At 47.7% G+C, this 19,328-nt stretch overlaps 1 protein-coding gene across 3 annotated transcripts in view; it reads right to left on the reverse strand.

Moving 5' to 3' along the window:
* The window catches only part of SKI (SKI proto-oncogene), a 144,850-nt gene that overhangs the window by 5,404 nt on the left and 120,118 nt on the right, over window positions 1–19,328 (reverse strand). Inside the window, exons 2-7 of one of the 3 annotated variants that reach the window (XM_044996326.1) lie at window positions 11,946–12,071; window positions 11,017–11,132; window positions 7,804–8,072; window positions 6,608–6,909; window positions 3,620–3,850; window positions 1,632–2,748 (exon numbers count right to left, since the gene is read on the reverse strand). In XM_044996326.1, the coding sequence (XP_044852261.1) occupies window positions 2,701–2,748; window positions 3,620–3,850; window positions 6,608–6,909; window positions 7,804–8,072; window positions 11,017–11,132; window positions 11,946–12,071 (1,092 nt within the window). In that variant the 3' untranslated portion in view covers window positions 1,632–2,700. Of the gene's footprint in view, window positions 1–1,631; window positions 2,749–3,619; window positions 3,851–6,607; window positions 6,910–7,803; window positions 8,073–11,016; window positions 11,133–11,945; window positions 12,072–19,328 lie in introns of those variants that run through there. The other 2 variants (XM_044996325.1, XM_044996324.1) reach the window with 2 other exon arrangements.

Genomic DNA, 19,328 nt, shown 5'->3' on the forward strand with positions numbered 1-19,328 from the left:
GTCACAGCCCCCCCCCAAGGCCAACTGTGATCTCCTCTTACACCCAGGCAAGAATCCTTACACTTTTTATGGTAAATGGAAGGGACTTGGAGGAAGGGAAGACAACGCTAGTAATGTAGCGGGGCAGCTAGGTTCAAGGTGTGGGGCTGAAGGAGGAAGGAAGTGACCATCTGAAATTTCCCCTGACCCCAGCCACAGGCTGTAGCTCTTTGAACTACTTTGAGAAATTCAGACTGGAAATAAGGCCTAAATTTTTAACATGGAGGGTAAATTACCCATTGGAACAATTTATCAAAGGGCGTGGTGGCTTCTCCAGCCAGGGAAATTTTTAAATCAAGATTGGATGTTCTTTCTAAGAGCTCTGCTCTAGCTCAAACAGGAATTACTCTGGAGCAGCACCAAGGCTGGACTACAGCGGCGGGTCAGACTAGAGGATCACAGCGGTCCCTTCAGGCCTTGGTGTGCTGAGGTAAAAGCGAAAGTGGCAGCTGATGAAATTCAGTTTTGACCAGCACAAGCTGTAAGTGCCTGCTGGGCCATAAAATGATGTTGAAAAGGCAGCTGGGCTCCCCACATAGCAATCTGGCCAAACAGCCCATGGATCCTTACACAAGGGAGGAAGGGTTAGCACCTTGCAGGCAGGGAGCGGGGGCTGTACTCCAAATCTGGGGCTTGCCACTTATGCTGCAGTGGGAAGATGAACCATCACTCATATTCCAGCATCGGGCATCAGCCTGTGACCATCCTCAGCAACCCCATATGGCAGGAGAGCTCAGCTCCTCACCGACTCAGGCCCCATAGTTTGAGTCTCTGACTCAGAGTGGCAAGTGCAACCCCCAGCAGGGGTGTAGATGGGGATGAGGATGGTGCTGACTTGTAAACTATAATTTAGCCCAGCGGCAGAGGTAACAGAAAACATCTGCAGCCTCATGTCATTTCACAGGAAAATGAATGCCTTGCCTTCCTGCGGCTGAAACCAGCCCTGTCATCAGCAGGTGCAGGATCTTTACACCCACTCTGAATTTGGCCCTCTGGGCTAGGCTATAGGAGTTCAGGGCCCAACTTGCCATGCCTTTCACTAGGAGCTTGGCCCCTAACTCTTTTAAACTCCTCTCAACTAGCCCAGCCCTGGGTTTATTATGTCTTCACATGCTTGTTTGATGCTAGTTCACAGACTAAATCTGGCAAAAGAACTGTGGTTTCTTTGAAATCAATAACAAATTATGAAAACACATGCACACATACATTCTCTCGCTCTCTCTCTTCCTGTGCAAGTTTGGCAGCTACAAAGTAAGGCACAAGGACAAATAGTGTAAAATTTTCAAAAGCAGTTAGGTGAGTAAGTCCCACTGACTTTCTATAAAAATGTTTAGCCTCTTAAGTGCCTAAGTCACTTTTTTAGCATTAGGCTCCTAAGTCATTTAGGTGCTTTTGCAAATGTTAGCCCTCATGCTAGATTCATGTCGCTGAAAACCCCACAACTGGGGGTATTATGGGAGATGGGGGGGAGGAGGGGAAACAAGTCAAATTTTCATCCAGAGCAAAATAGAAGAGAGGACACACCTGCAGCTCAGCAAAGCTCTATCCTGTAATTAAAGAGTTTAGTTTATCTGCATGACCTGGTGCCTTGGTTGTTTTTTTTTGTGCTAAAGTGGAAGTCAATTGCAGGTAACGCCCAGTGCAGCAGAGCTCAGTCTGGGTATGTTTAGTCTGGACACCTCTTATCAGTGAGACATCCTGAGATGCTAGGGAGGAAGCCCACATCATTTCCTGCTTCTCGTCCCCTGGTTAGGCATGTCTCAGAATGGTACAATCGGACCACTCCCCTTCCCGTTATTGAGAACCAGGGTTAGACGAATTTAGGGTGTTGCTTTTTCTTTTTTACTTTGAAAGGCTGCCGTTGTAAGTTTTGGTATTTGGGAAGAATGTGACCTGCAATCCAGCCCCAAATGAGGGGATGTGTGTGTAACAACATGCTACATTAGGTATGAACTAATGTGACTACACCTATGTTGAGCCATGACCTAATCCTCTAGTAGGTCAAATGCATGTACTTCTATGGTGTTTGCCTAGATGTTACATGTATCTCTGCTCTGTGTAGGCCTACATCTAGCAAAGATCATTATTAATCCTCCCTCAAACAATGCTAAAACAACGTAAAACTGGCTGCTTTCTGGGAGTTTTGGGAGAAGGGTGGGAGGATACAGGAAGTTAGTGTGGAGAGAGGAACCGTGGCAGGAAGTCAGCTGCTTGGACTGCGACCGAAACCTGCCCCATCTCCCTCCTGCCAGAAACTCCCTGTGATCTAGGCTCTCTCTGTCCCATCTCCCTTATTAACCATTTATCAGCCAAACTCTTGGACTGGGAACCAGTGGGGGAGATGGTTCGGCAGAAGGTGGTCAAGGAGGGAGCACGTCTGAATAAGGCTAGAAGGCAGTAAGGGGAGGCCGGTGAGGGGAGGGAATTGGGGAGAAGTGCTAATTGGGTTTTTTTTTGGAGAGGGTGAGGTTGCGAGAGGGTTAACGAGGATTATGGGGCCTCATTCTTTTAATTGGGAGGAAATTAAGGGCCAATCAGGTTGTTTCAGTGGGAGAGGAAGGGGGGGGGGCAGAGCACTGCAGCGGACTCCTCTTGACTGGTGTTTCTCACGGAAATCCAGGAGGCTGCCACTCGGCTCTCAGCTCAGCCAGTTATACTGGGTCATTTCAGGGGGCTTGGAACAGTGGATGGCCTTGCATTCCACATGCCCTGCAAGACCAAGACACCACAAGGTGACTTAAGGACGTACAGCCTGAGCTCTTGGGGCCCGTGGCTTTTGTTGGTGTGAATGAGCTGTTGACTGTTTTGTTAGAAGAGAATCTGGCTGGGGGAAGGTGAGAGGGGGTTGGGGTGCGTGTTTTAATTTAAACACTCCTGCTGGCTCACAGCAATAAGCAAAACTCCCTCCCAGTGGTGCAGTCCAGCCATGCAGCCTGCGCTACACCTAGCCTTCTGAATCTGCAGGTGATCACTAGGGAAATCCTATACGGAAAGTGACTGAAAGCTACGGGACTTGGCCTAATATTCTCACTAGATGAAATCACCCCTGTACAGAGGGACAGAACATGGCCCATGGGGCTCAACGGGGACTGCAATGGTACTAAACACAGGGCCGGCTCCCTGCACAGGGTGAATTTCACCTGGAAGAAATATTCTTGGCACTGCCTCTAGCTAAAAGGCCTGAGCTACCAAGTTTGGTTGTGTGACCTTCCTCAGACCTGGGGAGCGTTTGCAGAGGGCCCAGCTCCGGAGAAAGAAAGATGGACTTGTGCATAAGGTGCTGGACTGGGCCTCAAGAGAGTTGGGTCCATCTCTGCTCTGTCAGACGCTCCCTGTGTGACTCTGGCAAGTCACCTCTTTGTGCCTCAGTTCCCCATCTGTAAAATGGGAGAAAATTCTTCCCTACGTCTCAGGATGGCCCAAATACTACAGAGGGGCCATGTAGATCCCTAGACAGGCAGAGAATAGCCCTGCTGGAGTCAAGGGGCATGAGGCTGAAGAAGGATGGCACCGACTAACCCTAGAAAGTGGAGAGCAGGGAAGTGTGGATGCCCATCCGCTCTCAAAGGCCTGGCCTTACCTGGGCAGAGTACTTGGCCCGCAGCCTGCCTGCTTCACATCCTTTGTCACACACCCGGATCTGCCTGGCTTGCTCCAGTTCCCGCTTTAGTCGTATCCGCGACTCATTGGCTTCTTTCATCTTCTTCTCGTTCTCAGCTCTAAGACGTTCAATCTCTTTCCTCAAGTTGCGCTTTGCCTCGGTTGCCTCTCTCAGCTTCTCCTTCTTAGCCACGCGCAGGAACTCCAGCTCCTGGAAGGCACAAACAGTTACGGAGTGCCACAGGAACAGGTGCAGCATGTACAAGATTACAGCAAGGAACTGGGTTCAAAAAAGAATGAGATAAGCTCCTGGAGGTTAGGTCCATCAATGGCTATTAGCCAAGATGGTCAGAGATGCAGCCCCATGCTCTGGGTTTCCCTAAACCTCTGACTGCCAGAAGCTGAGACTGGATGACGCGATGGGTCACTCACTATTTGCCCTGGTCTGTTCATTGCCTGTGAAGCACCTGGCACTGGCCACTGTCAGAAGACAGGGTTAGAGGGACTACAGGTCTGCTCCTATGTTCTTAAGTGACACTGGAAAGGAGAAATGGATCTAAACCAAACCCTGAGATTCAAACACCACTGCGTTTATTTTTTATTTTATTTTGGGAGGGGGGGTGAGGGGAGAGAAGAAAAGGCGGCTGAAATCTGAACTTGGTTCCAAATTTTGCAAATGACCCAATCCTTCTAGTGAGCAGAACGAAAGTCCTGGGCCCAAGGTACCCAAACTCAGGACTTTTAAAAAGCCAGGCTTGATCCAAATTTCTCATCTTTACTGTCAAGCAAAATGGCTGTCACTGTCTAAGCCTGAATGAAGATGAATTGGAGTTCACTCTTTTGGTGCATCCACTGTTAGTGCTGAATGCTGTACTGGCTGAAAACAACTTTCAGAGAAAAGGATCAAATGAGATAACTCTAATGGCTGCCCTTTATCTGCAGACACGAAATTGAGTCTGCACAAAGTGAGGACAATGCAGCCTGTGAGTGCCGCTTGTGAAGGGCAAAGCTGGCCAAGAGGCTTTCTACAGCTGCTGCAATCGAGCAACAAGCAACTCCATCACAGCTGGCCAGGAAGAGACATATGATGAATGTGAAAATAAGTTACTTATTTTTAATTTCTAACATTAAGCAGCTCTCTTGTATTATCTATGTTTGCGTGCAGTCCTCGGGCTACTGCCAAGTAGCCAACGGAACCTGCTTTGGTTAGGAAACCCCTGCAGTAAAAGCGAAGGTAAATCCAACCTCCGCTTCATTCAGAAAATGTTTCCCTTCCTGCCATCGAAGTTCTTAGCATGAATGACTAGCATAAAAACTATCACCCAAGCGAGAGCTGTGAAATCAAATTAAACCAGAGGGAAATGAAAGGGAACAAATGGAGAGGAAAAGGCTAACTGGTAGTTTACGGACACATGTGATACATGAATGTGGGCATGCTTTTCAAATTACAAATATTCTAATCTTAATGTCATGCTTTATACATCAATTACTTATGTTTCTCTTTGCAAAAATTGGCTGTGATCTGGCTTTTTAAAGGGTTAAATTAAACGAACTATGGCACATGACTCCTCCCACCCCCTCCCAGAAGCTGGACTTCCTCTCTGTCAGAGGCAAACCCTCACAGCAACTGTGTCTCTGGTAAGTAACACACTGCAGTCGGGTCATGGGAAATTCACTCCTTTGACAATCTCACTTCCCAGCCAGGCCATTGTTAGCTCAACCCCGACATGGGGGGTGCACATGCACGTACGCCCTAGCTCCGTGGAATCGGAAACCCAGAGCTGCCAAAATGGAAACTGAGGGCCAGACGCCATCCTCTCTCCCGGTCTGACACACTCCTTTGCTTGATTAATCCTGTAAAGCTCAACTTGGGTTCAGCACCTGTTTTACGTAAATGAGATTTGCTTTTTTATATTATACATAGTTGGCTTCAATGAAACACAAGGAAATCGAGTGGCTTGCCCCTAGGGCACACAGAGTGAGTGAGCAGCTCTGGCTGACTGAACGCGCTGGACCTCCCTTCCCCTGGAAGCTGACCTTGCAACCTGTGAGACTGAAGACTTCCTTACAGGAGCAGTATATTGTGTGAGAGAATGAGCTGCAAATCTGGGCCTAATGGAGGAGTCAATGCCAACTGGTTGGGCAGACTTTGGTTCAAATATGAATCAGGTTCACCCAGGCACCTTTCTCCTACTACGGGGACTGTGATAGAGCACCTAGGTTCTAATATTGCTTTGTCTTGGTGCAAAGCCTTAGTGCAAACAAATCACATCTACATATGAGCCCCTGGCCCCCCAAACCTGGCACTTGTTGGCTGACAGGAACGTGTGTGCCTGCTTTTGCCAAATAGCAAGAGGGTCTCTGCTACCAGCCCTCTATGCTAAAAATAACACGACGCTCATTGTTACAGACAATATCCCTGCTCCATTGAACTGGGGGTACAATACCACCTAGTTATGCTTCATATGCAGTATCCTAAGAGGAGGTTGGACCCTGGTTACTAGAACACAAATGTAGATAATTACTATAGACTGGCAATCTCAACTCCCTCCCTCCCCCAGCGTGCTGACGCCACGCCATGCCCTGCAGAGATGCGCCTGGGTTGGACAATGGGGAAATTTTACATACTTCCCAACAGACAAAAGCTCTCAATAGGCCCCTCTTTGAGGAGAGAAACGTGAACAGGCTGGGCCTGGCGAGCTTCTCAAAGGGAAACAGGGAAGTGGTTTGGTTTTGGTTAAAAATTTGGGATTCTCTCTTAAACAGGGGCAGGTGGCCATGTGATATATAGCCAGAGCTCCCATATGCCATGCACTGGCCCTTTTCTGTTCAGAACCAGAACTCCAGGGAATGCTGCTAGCGTTCTGGGAAGACAGGTGAATTATTTTCAACGCGAGACTAGCCAATTGGTTCCCCTTGGAGGTGAATATGCAGACAGTGACAACAGGAAGCTGTTGTCCATCATTACCTGGTGCAGGCTTCGTTTAGCCTGCAAGGCAGCATTTAGCTTCTCCTCCTGCTTCACTCTCATTTTAACCACTTCATGGAGGAATTTCTCTTTGGCTTCTTTAGTATCCAGGCCACTGTCCAGGGCCTGCCTTAGATGCTCCAGTTCAGCTTCCAATCCGCTGCTGTGAGACTCAGCATGGGTGGCAACTTCAAAGGAGTTGCTGACAGTGGCCATGGTTTGCATGCCAGGTGAGCTCATGTCCTTCGCAGAACTGGATGAAGTAAAGGATGGGGAGGAGAGCGAAGACAGGGACGAGGTGACTGAAACAAACAAACAAAATCCTGAGGTTAACAAACGTTCACAGCAACTTAAGTGAGAATGAGATGAGACCCTTTAAAAAGGAGGAGCCACGCAACGGATAATCTTACAAACAGGAGAAAGGAAAGAAACGTATGACGGAAATATAGATCTAAGCAATGCACAGGGCTGCAAGGCTCCCATCAAACTCAGCGGAAGTTTTGTCTAAGCACAGACTTTGGGATTCAGCCCACTGAGCTCACTGGCTGCATGCAAACTCTCTGCACTCTCCATCTGGAGAACATTTCCAGTGCTTTGGGGAAGAACTGGACAGGGATATCCCGCTAGTCTTGGTGGGTGAAATTCACCTCTCTGCAGAGGTGCAGCACCAACCCTGTGCACTGCTTAAGGGCTGATCCTACCCTCGCTGAAGTTAAACCGTCACAACAGGGCTGAAGTGGGACTTAAGTAGTACATAAGTATGTGCTGATTCCCAGAATTTGAAAATGGACCACTTAGGGACACATTTTCCCTCTGAAATAAAAGTGTGTGTGTGTGTGTGCACGCGCGCAAACCACCATTTGCATGGGAAAAATAGCTGACTGCACATGCAAGTCCCAGGGCAGACTTTTTTGGCACCAGAGGGCATGGGATGTACGATATACTCATTTGCACGGGCATTCACCCATTTTAATGCAAGTGTGAGATTTTGTGGCTGCATCTAAGCATGTGCTTTTCTGTGAGTGTGCACCTGGGGTGCCCTTCCGTGAAAATTTCACTTTTGACTTGTGCCTCTGTTTCTCACTATTATTTAAGGCTGGGATTTTCAGAGGGGCCTCGAGGAGTTGGGTATCTAGATCCGGAAAACCAAACCCCAAAATTATTTCAGAAAAAAAAAATAAAGGCAGGTAACTCACACTTACATTCCTCCCGGGTTTCTACTTCAATCTCTGCTTCTGACTCTTTGTCCTCTTCGGTAGCAGTGACGGTGGTCACTGTGTCCGGGACTGCTGGGTTGTCTGCAGTCAGCTTCCTTTTCCGTGGCTGGACCGGGCTGCTCATTGGCTCACTGCTCCGTGACACCACTGTGGCACATGGGGAATTGCTTATAATCTTCTGCTGAGCAGGAGGCGCAAGAGCCACGTTGGGGGCCACAGCATTCTCAAAACTTTTGTAGGAGTAAAAACTGTTCGGGAAAGGGGAGACAAAGGAAAAAGGCAAAATATTCAGTCCCATTCTTGCCTTCAAAATGCCTCCTAACTAGCATCTTAGACTGAAAAAGGCCAGATCCTCCACTGGTGTAACTCAGCGGAACTGCATTGATTTCAACCCTGATTTACACTAGCTGAGAATCTGGCCCTATGATCTCCACCCATTAAGTGCTCCATGCTCTTCTAAGTGCAAGGAGGATTTAGACACCTAACCTCCACTCAGTTCAACAGGAATTACAGGTTAAATACTGTGAACATGGAAGAGACCAGAGTGTCAAGTCTCCCGTATGTTAAATGCTGTTTCTATATTTCTGTCTCTGAAGTTCTATGGATTCATCCAAGATATGGTGCTTTTACATCTAACCACCCACAACTGCCTTCCAACTTTTGAGATTGCACAGCCTGGAGAAAAGCCAATAGAGTGCCAACAACATTCTGTAGTGCATAATTAAGTTTTCCAGATCACATGTATGTGAGTGTGTATATATTATATTACATTCAATGAACCATGTTAAAAGAACATTAAGATTGCAATGTCAAGCACTCAAAATGTTGGTAAGGTTGCCGATGTAGCCTTAATTCAGACCCCTTGCAATTATGCAGTGAGAAACAATCTTTAATTATATGTTAAAGTCTCTACCGAGCATGTGCAAACTAAGATTTTTCAGAGGCTTATAGCTGCCAAATTTGGACGAATTTTTGCAGGGACAGCAAGACACATGCTTGAAACCAGGGTGACTACCCAGCCAAATTCCAAGCGCTTTTTTCAAAGCACAGAGTGCTGGAGTGTCTTAAAAAAAAATCTTAACAACCATTTTGTTAACAGGAGCAAAACATTGTATTTCCCCCAGTCTCTTCTCAGAAACTTCCTGTTTCCTAACTTTTCCAAAAAATTCAGTCTGAGGCAGACAACTGGCATGAAAGTTGTCAACCTGAGCAGTTTAAGTTTGGCAAAGTTATAAACAACTGAGAACAGGGACTTATAATGGAACGTGTCAGGCAATTTCAAGTAAGGGCAGCGCTACCACCACTGCCTAGACAGGGACTGATTCTGATCATGCTTGCACCAGTGTAAATCAGGAGTAACTACTACACTTGTATGAAAACGAATGTGAGAGCAGAATCAGGTCCATAACAGCAGCTTTCCAATGATGGCTGTCAAAGCCTCAGCTGCATAATTTGTACATGCAAAAGCAAGTTTTCGTGTACAAGGTGGGTACACATGCAAATAGGGTATACATTTATACACACTGTGCACAAGCACAGATTGCAGTCACAACTTCAACACTCTGAAAATCTGGACCTCCAGGTGTCAATGGAGATTTCCATGGGCAGCCCCTGTTGCAGTTACAGCATATATAGATATGCACGCAGAATCACATGGATCTGAGCACGTTTCTACATGTACAGACCCTTTTGTATTCCAAAAAATGAGATAACTGAAGGGAGGGGAAAAACAATTGAAATAAAAATCTAAGCCACTAGGTTGGAATGACCACTAAGGCACTGGGGGATCTGCTGAAAGGAGGGGGGGGGTGGCAGTGCTAGCTAAGAAATGCTGTTGAAAGCTCCCTAAAAATAACCAGGGGTAGAACGGGGGGCCTGGGAGATATAAATCGCAGGCTGATGCAGGGGGACAGAATGTTTAACGCCAGAAGGATGGGAGCAACGGGAAGGATGCTGGAGACCTGAGGTCTATTCCCAGCTCTGCCCCTGATATGCTGCACGAGTTGGCATCTTTGTTTCCCCTTCCACTTGTTTTTCTTATCTATTTAGACAGTGGGCTCTTTGGGGCAGGGATTCTTCTCTGTGGATGTTCCGCACCAAGCACAATGGGGCTCCAATCTCTGGTGCTGCTGTAATAATAATAATAACCAAGAAAGCAGCAACAGGCCTGGCTTTGGAAGTCAAGTCAGTTCATTCCCATAACAACCGGAAGGCCTGTTAAATTCTGAAATACTAGTACATTCACTAAAACGGGTTTAGAACAGTGTGTGTTAGGAAGTACGAAATCAAGATGTCCGGAAGGACAAACCAAACTGATGCCATGAGCCGGAGTTTGAGTGTTACTAGGGACAGTTGTCTCGGTATATTTCAACAGCGCCTGCCAAAGGGACAAGATTGTAGAGCCAGTAAGTTTAACAGATGGATACAGTACATGGATAGTGGCTTGAGTGCCTTAAAAAGAATAACTTAAGGGCATGTGAAATGAGCTGTATAGAATGAGGAACAACAAATGCAGCAGGAGTGGATGCTTCCATGCACCATCTTGCCCAGAGTGTCTCAACCCTAATCTCATGAAACCACCGGTATTGGCCAAGAGGATGGTTTGGGCTCCAAGGCCCATTCAATCCAGGGCATTTCTGCTGAGCCTGCCAATAAGGGAGTCAATGCGTCAGCTTTGGCAGTGGTTTGGTGACAGGGGCACCTGTGTGCTACTGATGTGGGAGGAGACCACTTGAGAGATTTCACAGGGGGCCACCAAAGAGCTGTCTGGTGATAACAACTGGTCCCTACCAACTTGGAGCAGATGCCACCCATCATCCTAGAAGTTGATGGCCAAGCCATCTTTAAACAGCAGATGGGCAAAACTCTAGATCAACTGCACAAAATGCTTGTCTCTTTGCACCACTGAACTAGCAATGATGCATGGACAGATCCTTCATTTCGCAATCTTTTGAGGCACGTTTCACTCAAGAAAACTGAATTACTGTATGCACAAATACTGCCACTTTCTCGTTTTCCCTCCTCAGAATCACTTAAAACTGCGGCTGCAAATGCTTTCACTGCACTGCCAGCACACTGACTTGAACCAAACAACACAGCCACTCATATCAGTGCAAGGGAAACACCCACAAAGGGGCTTGCTGTCATATAAAATTGATTCTCCCTCCCACCCCATGGCTCAAGTCTTCTTACCTGTCTCGGATCAGTATGGGAAGATGTGTCGAGAGATCTTTCTCGTTTGCTGAAACAGCAGGGGACCAAGGCCGGAAAGCAGAGAGGCGCTGACGGGGATGGACACAACCAATACTCTGCAAGGGAGAGAAGGAAAGAAAGGAAGAGAAAAATAAACAAAAATTGGTCACCACTGAGATATCTTTCAAAAGTATAAACTGCAAAGGAAAGTAAGTGTGTGTGTCTGTGTGTGTTGTCTCTAACACAATTCCCCAACTGGGTAGGCTTTCTGGACCTAACTGCTTAGTGCTTTTCACTGGAAGAGCCAAGTTGGATTAGATTTAAAATCCTGTTCAGTTGTTGCTTGCCAACAAATAATATGTGGTTTGCAAGAGACCACCTGGGAGTTCAGGGCCTTTCAGGATTCCCATACCTCTGAGGCATCGAGAAACTGCTTATTTCATCCCACAGCCACACCGCCAATGCTCACTGAGAGGTGGCAGGAGAAGGGGAAGGGCAGAGTAATTCACTTTTCATCAGGGAAAGGTGGAAGACATCTTTCATTTAGGCTAGGTCTACACTAGTGGGGGGGTCGACCCTAAGATACGCAACTTCAGCTACGCGAATAGCATAACTGAAGTCGGCGTATCTTAGGTCGACTTACCTGGCCGAGTCGACCGCTGCCACTCCCCCGTTGACTCCACTACCGCCTCTCACTGCGGTGGAGTTCCGGAGTCGACGGCAGAGTGATCGGGGATCGATTTTATCGCTTCTACACTAGATGTGATAAATCGATCCCTGATGGATCGAGCACGTAGATGTACCCTTAGAGAGCACGGGCCAAAGCCATCCTTGGTGTTGTTCCATTGGCTTCAAAGGAGGGACACCAAGCGCAAATTTCCTCCCACCAATCTACTTTAAACAAGGCAAGTGTATAACTTAAGAGTCACCTTATTGGATGAACCAGACAAGGATCGTAACCAACTGGACTGCTTTTCCTTCTCGGCAGAAGTTGGAGACTGGGAAGCAGAGTCATCAGTTTTGGGCTTTTTGGAAGCAGGAGGATCTGAAGGGATCTGAAAGGAAGAGGGGGAGAGGAAGCAAAGATCTAATAATTGTTCTTTTCACAGTCAGTTTAGTGCCAGAATAAAAGGTGATATTTAAAACAAATATTGATCTTTTCCCACCATCCCTTGAACAGAACTATCATTTCATGACTGCAAATGGAAGAGACAAAGGGACAGAGACCAATGTATTCCACAACACAACACTAGCTTCATTCATTCATTAAAGCATAAATGGCAAGACATAAAGTTACAATACAAGGGCTAAAATGAAGCCTAAATATAATTGAGCTATTCACACTGTGCTGCTAAGCAGTATCTGCCTTTTTTATTATTATTATTATTATTATTATTGTATGCAGAAAGGTAAATTTTCATGGGGTTTCTGAATTGGAAAGATTATTTTAAATGAGAACAGAGCAGACTTTGTTATTCTGTTTGCAATGGTTGTTATGCCGATGACTTCACTACCCCACAGCTGCAGTGGATTCTGGGGGCGCTGCCAAGAGCTGCTTTGCCTTTTCCACAAGTGCCTCAGCTTGGCCTATACATCACCCTCAAGCATAAAATAGTCCTTTGGCAGGCAGGGCCCCTTTCCTTCAACACCACCAGGACATAAAATTCCTACAGTCCCAGTGTGGCTTGCAAAAAAAATTGGTAACTACTGGTTTCACTGGTGTGCTGGGGATACCAGACTGAGGCGCCGCCAGCACAAACAAGGCTAGCGGACGGGCTCTGGACCTCATTCTGCATGAAGAGTACAAATAATAAAACAAGAACACACCAACTTTCTTTCTTTGAGTTGGAAAACTCACTGCTTTTCCATATTGCTGTCCAACAGGGCTCTTATTGAGATGGCAGCACAATATGGCAATAACCAGTAATAATCCTAATACCGTATGTTTATACAGAGCTTTTCCATCCCACCACTGCGAAGCATTATACAAAAGCGCGTAAGTATCCACCGTCTCTGTTTTATAAATGAGGAAACTGTGGGACAGACAAGTTTTAAGGGCAAGACCTTCACAAGTGTCTACTGATTCTGGGTGTCCAACCTGAGGCCCCTTAAAGAGGCCTGTTGCTCAGCATTATCTGAAAATCAGGCTCCTTTAAGGTATCTCAAGTTGAACACTCAAAACTGAGTCACCTGAAGCCACTATCCTTGGAAATTATGCTCTGAGTGATTTACCCAATTTTCAGAAAGGGAGTTTCAGGCAGAACTGAGATTCAAACTCCCTTCTCCAGATGCCCAGTCCACTACCCTATACACTCTGCTCACAGCAAAGCCTGGAGCTGGATGCCATACAAAAACACAGCCCCTTTGCCAGCCTTAATTTGGAGGGAACTCTGACATCAAGTCCATGGTCAATCTGCTGCTTTTATGGGTGGCAGAGCAGCTTTGCAGAGCTGTGGCTCAAGCCAACCAGTCTCTAGTTAATGCCCGTTAATCTGGCAGCCTGCGCTGCTAGGACTGCTTGTGGTCTTTTACGCCCCGAGTCGTGTTGTAACATAATTGAACCCGGCACAGATCTCTTACTACAGCATTCTAAGGCGAGCTAGAGGCTGGGGCGCCTTCCCATACATAGCAGATGAAGCAGAGCGCGTGTGTGAGTAACCGCGAGTGCAAAATTAGCCCGTGCCAGTGCCAAATGCCAGTGTCAGTGGCTTTGCAAGAGCTGCGTTTGGCTCAGCGTCAGCCTTTTATTTCTTTGGGCTGACTTTGGAAGTGGCTGTTCCACAGCCCCGCCTCCCTCACCAGCTAGAAAGGGGCACTTTGGAATGCCTGCTGCGGCAAGCCCAGGGCAGCGGCTTGGGGAAAGGGTCTTTTCTGCTGTCAGAGATGCCGTCTGTGGAGAAGCAGTGACAGCAGCAGAATGGTATTTGGCAGGCGAGGCGGCTCCCAGCCCTATCCACTGGGGATGGTGAGCAATGTGGGGAGGGGAGAAGTAGGGGCCTGGAATGAAAAAGGCAACAGGTGGCAAGACTCAGCGTGGAGACCAGTCCTCCCCCCCCCCCATCACTGCTACCCGACTCAGCTGCAGGAGAAGGTTCTGCTCAGGCAGGATGGAGGACAGCCACCCTGTGCCCTGTCCTGCGCACACATGGATAGCGCCGGAATGGGCTTGAAGTGGGGGGGGCGGTGTAAAAACAAACAGCTTTTGGGGAACAGAGAGGAAAGCGTCAAGTCTTAATGGGGCGCGAGAAAAGATATTTAAATAGAATCACCTCATTTGCATTTTCAAGGGACACCTTGTCTCCTTTTTCCTTCTCCGCCCGCCTCCCTTTTTCCCTCTAATCAAGGCTGCCCATCCAAGGCAGAGGGGGAGCCTGAGCTGCACAATATAGGAGCAGACAAGCAAAACAATCCATGCCCCTTGCTGCCAGTGGTCAGCGCTGTTCTGTTCCTGTGCACCGGAGCCGTGATGGGAAAGCCCCCCCACCCTCCACCGGAGAGAAGAGAAACAGCTGCTGACAGCCCCTGTAGATTGTTCTAAATGAAGCAACATCATCTCCCACCATGTGGTACTAGCATTCCTGCGAATCAGGCTTGGCTTGTGCGCCGGGCACTGGGCTGTGACTTGGAAGCCCTGCAGTCTATTGCACACCCCAAGCTGCTGTGTGACCTCAGGCAAGTCACTTCACCTCCCGCTGCCTTGGTTCCCCTTCCACCCTTGAGCTGGCTTGTCTACTTCGATTATTAGCACTTCAGAGCAGGGTCTGCTCACCCGGAGCTATGGGTGCGACTCTTACCACTGCTAATAATAATTGCTTTCTCACCCTCTGTGAATAATAATGACTCAAGAACCAGGGCTGTTCATGAAGAAGTGGGGCTAATGCTTTGAAATCCAAAAAGCAGTGGGTCGCTCTTTGCCCTGTCACACATGCCATTTGGTTACCCTTCTCGTTACATTCGTATCTGTCTGGGCAGCCACGGAAAATATTTTTTCCCTCCTCACTGAGCTGCAGCAGCTATGCCATAAATCCACCAAAGGCTCATGTTCTACAGGTGTCAGAAGTGGTCAGCTGGTGACCAATAGGCCCAGCAGAGAGGCCACGCAGGCAGCCAGTGAGAAAGCATTATCACATGCCTCTCATCCAAGCATGACTTTTGCTTTGCAAAGCAGAGTCTGCTGATGAAATAGGCAGAATTTGATCTTCCTACCACAAGGGAGTGTGAACAACAGCGCAAAAAAAATCAGGGCTGAGGAGGTGGAAGGTTACAAGAAAGGAAAAGAAACATACTCTAGTAGTCTGGACACTGAAATGCAAAAATATGACGAGGCATGTAGTACAACTCCCCCTGCCACATGATTCACTGGATATACACCAGGCTAGGACAGGCTCTCAGCTGGTAATAAGTAAATCTGACGAAAGTACCACTCTGTCGCTTTCATCGTGGGCAAAGTAGCCAGCATGGGGGAGGCACGGTAGATCGTATCTGGATGAAAATACTTTTATTTTCATCCAAATATATACACGTCCACACTTACAAATAAAATATTAACACAGGTGGCATTTAACGGGGCACTAAAGGATGCTTTTCACCATTCTTATAAATGACCTCCCCCCCCCCCCCCCCGATGTATGCAATAAACTCTTAGAAGCTTGAAACAGAAATAGATGTTTCCTTAACCTTATTCCCCTTTGCTTGTGTTGCTCAAGAACAATGGTTTGTTATTGTATAGCTCTGCATAAGCACTGGGGCTTTTCATGATGGTTTGTTGTGGTAAGGTACCTCATAAAGCCTAGAGCTATGCAAAGTGGCTTGTTATTGTAGAGTTGCTCAACAGCACTGGTATAAGCCGTCTCTTGTTATAGGGGAGTTTAGGGGCACTGTGGCATTTGCTCTGGTAAGGCGAAACCACACAGAAAAGTTTATATGGATCCTAACGAAAACCACAGAAGTGAGATTTGGGGCCTGCTAAACATGATGGCATCCCTTTAAAGTCACCCTGGTATTAATGAGGCTAGTTTGGATTTTGGCCAAATGAGCTCACATTTGACATGTCATGCTAGCTCGATTAGGTATTGTATTATCAAAGCATGAGATCAGTGGAGATGACCTTTACCCGCTGCTTCTCAGAAAGACACCCACCCCTCCCTTCCGAATGCTAAATAATACTACTAAAACAAGCAGGCCCGGAGTTAACTAGCAAGCCCAGCCTGGCCCCTAAAAGTTCCCTTTCAGTCCAACACAGAGTGAAAATTGGGCTCTCAGAATAAGACACTTTCAAGCTACTCAAGAGGGGGTCATTCCTGGGGTACTCGCTCTCTGGAGTCAGTTTCCTCTCTAGCATCTGGGCTGAGTGGACGATTTTTGTTCTCCGGGCTCCTCTATTCCCTGAGGGTTTCTCCTGAGCACAAAGCAGGGAGTGCTCTTGGGGGTCTGTGTGTTTGTGTGTCCGCCTAAGCCCCCTGTAATGTGAACAGCTATCCACTATGGGATAAGTTCAGATGCTACAGACAAAGCAGTGTCCTTACGTGGATGAGGAGAGCAACAGAATGGGCCAAAGTCCCTGGGAGCACCTTTTGCAATTTGACCCTATACGCAACAAGCCAACAACAAGCAAACATGCCTGTTTCCCAGGTCTCTGAAACCAAACAGCACCCCAAACCCAACCTCTGCAAACACCCAAGGGATCTGTTCACAAACCTGGGCTTCATTCTGCCCCCTCACTCTAGTAATGCTATTGATTTACACTGGTGAAAACGAGAGCAGAATCGGGCCCATTTGCCTAATAGGAGCAGGAAACTTTAGGTGGAGAGTGGTGGGCAGGCGGGTGCGAAGCTATTTTAAGGTAGCTACCCAAACCGGCTTGCTTAGACCATGTGGGAACATGAGGGTCCCTGGCTAGAAACACAGGAACTTCTGTACCAGATCACAGCAGTGGGCCACCTAATCCAGTCTCCTCTCTCTGCTAGCACCCACCAGCAGATGCTTCGCGGGAAGGTGCAGGAAACCTAGTCGACATTTAACAGCTGGGTCTTAATGGGTGATGCGACCCGAAGTGAAGGTTGGTTTCAATTTCAGGGTGGTGCAGATTGGGATTTGCAGGGCTGCACTTGCTTCAAGGGGAATCCAACTGAGAAGCAGCCCCCCAAAAGGAAGGGACCCAATTCTCCAGTTCCAATTCAGCCCTTTGGGGCTGAAGATCTCACCACAGCTAAATCTAATCCTAACCCAGAACCCCCCCAAAGCCTACTGCAGTTACAATGGGGGAAACGCCTGCACATTGCCCTGGCTTTTTATCCGTCCTAAGATGGGTGTGAATGCAGCTCCCCCACAGCAGGGGGTAAAGCAAGTGAAAAAAGAAAAACTCCAGGGTTTTGCTCTTTGAGTTCAGTGATGCAGGGCAAGCCGGGCCAGGATGGCTATTATTGTAGCTTTGAGAATATCTGACAGGCTGGAAGCAGGTGCAGTGACCCACACTGCATGGGGTTACTGATTCATCTTTGAATAGAAATCAGATAGCTAAAGGGACAGAGCACGTTCTGTGTGGAGACTCTGATTAGGCCATAGGGTGTCTTTCCCTCAACCCTGCCCCTTCCCTTTTAAATGGAGCTTGAAATGGATCGGGGACATGGGAACAATACTAGCAGAAATCACTTAATCCTACTTGGCTGGGATCTTCTTTAAAGGGCTGGATTGTGGCCTGGCTTTATGTGGTTGCAGATGGGCTACGAATAGGACCCATCCTTCCCCACTGCATTGATCACAGTCCTGGGTGTAGGTGGTGGGGGTGCAGGCTCCATGGGGCCACTACTGCGCCCCACAGGGAAAGCTGAGCCTGCACTAAGGGAAGAAGTACCTTGCACCAGGTTACAGGACTCTAGCAGTGGAGGGAGACACGGAAGGAACTGTGATTTGCAATTCTGTCCTACGGCCGCTCTGCTACACGCCTCTCCTAACACAGGACTGAGCCCAGAAGGTCCAAGGTCTCCATCAAGAATGAATGATTCAGTCCTCAGGGGGAGGAAAGGGAGGGTATGAAAGGGCAATTCAGGAGAGCAAGCCACAGTAATGCATGATTTTTACATGTACATCTACGCACCCCAGGGAGATAGAGGGGAGGAGCTACGGTCAAGAACTTGGAGCAGATCCTACTGCAAACAAGAGTCTATCTTTTCATGGTAGCTTTAAATGTCCCCCATCACACACAGAGTGATCCAAGAAACCTCTGTTTTCATCTCTTTATGTGACTACTAGAAAGGACTCTGAACCTGTGTGTGTGTGTATGGATTTGATTCTTTATCTCCCTCATGTGGGTGTACCTGAGAAATAACGCCACCGAAGTCACAGGGGCTACACTCACATAAAACCGGGGGAAGCAAAATCAGAAACAGGCCCATAAATCCATGCATAGCATTATAGCATGTTGTTCAAGCTGCTGCTTTTGCAAAGAGCCAAGTTCAGTTATACCATAAGAAAGGGTGGAGCTTCCTGTCTCGGCAGATACTCAGTTCGGGCGTGAAAATTAAGTGGATTTCTCACAAAGAACAAAAACCACAAGACCAGACGCCAGTCTGATACCGGTTTGTAGAAACCTCAAAGATACACTTCTTGGGGGTTAAAAAACGTGACAGACACCAAAAGATAAAAATACATTAAAAAATAAAGCAGCAAACAAGTGAGTGGCAGGCAATAAACTGTACCATCAGGGTCAGACATCAGGCCAAACGGGTCAGCAGCACAGGGCAAGGCTGTGACCCAGTTCAGTTGTGCAGCGTGAAAGCACTGCTGTTGGTGATGCTGTAGTGAAGGGTCGGTCTAAAATTGGGTCTGGTCCAAAGCCAATGGGAGTCATTCCACTGACTGCAGTGGATTCGGGATCAAAACCTGGTTACATGATAACCGGAAGTTCTCATTTATGGTGTTTATAACTGGCTGCAAATATTAGCTCGGGGTGGAGGGACATGGGTGCTTCTTGACTCACACGTGCACGATTCTCCCAAGGAAACTTGTGATCTCGGCATGTGCCTAGACAGGAGCCTGACCTTGAGAGCGTGCAATGGCTGTAAAGACGACACTGCAGTCTACTGGGACGTAGCACATACTCACCAGAGGGGCCAGGACAGTCCTGAAGAGGATGCTGATGTAAGTGACACTCATTGTGCTATGTCCATCCTTGGTGTAACTTTCCCCCTCAGCTAGATAGATGATTCAGTAGATAGGACATGGGGCTGGAAGTCCGGAAACCAGGGATCAGCTCTTGGCTCTGTCCCTGACTCTCTGTGTGGTCTCGGGCAAATCACTTAGCCCCTCCTGCA

The sequence above is a fragment of the Mauremys mutica genome, chromosome 21 (genome assembly GCF_020497125.1).
Source record: "Mauremys mutica isolate MM-2020 ecotype Southern chromosome 21, ASM2049712v1, whole genome shotgun sequence".
In the NCBI taxonomy this organism is placed as follows: domain Eukaryota; kingdom Metazoa; phylum Chordata; order Testudines; family Geoemydidae; genus Mauremys; species Mauremys mutica.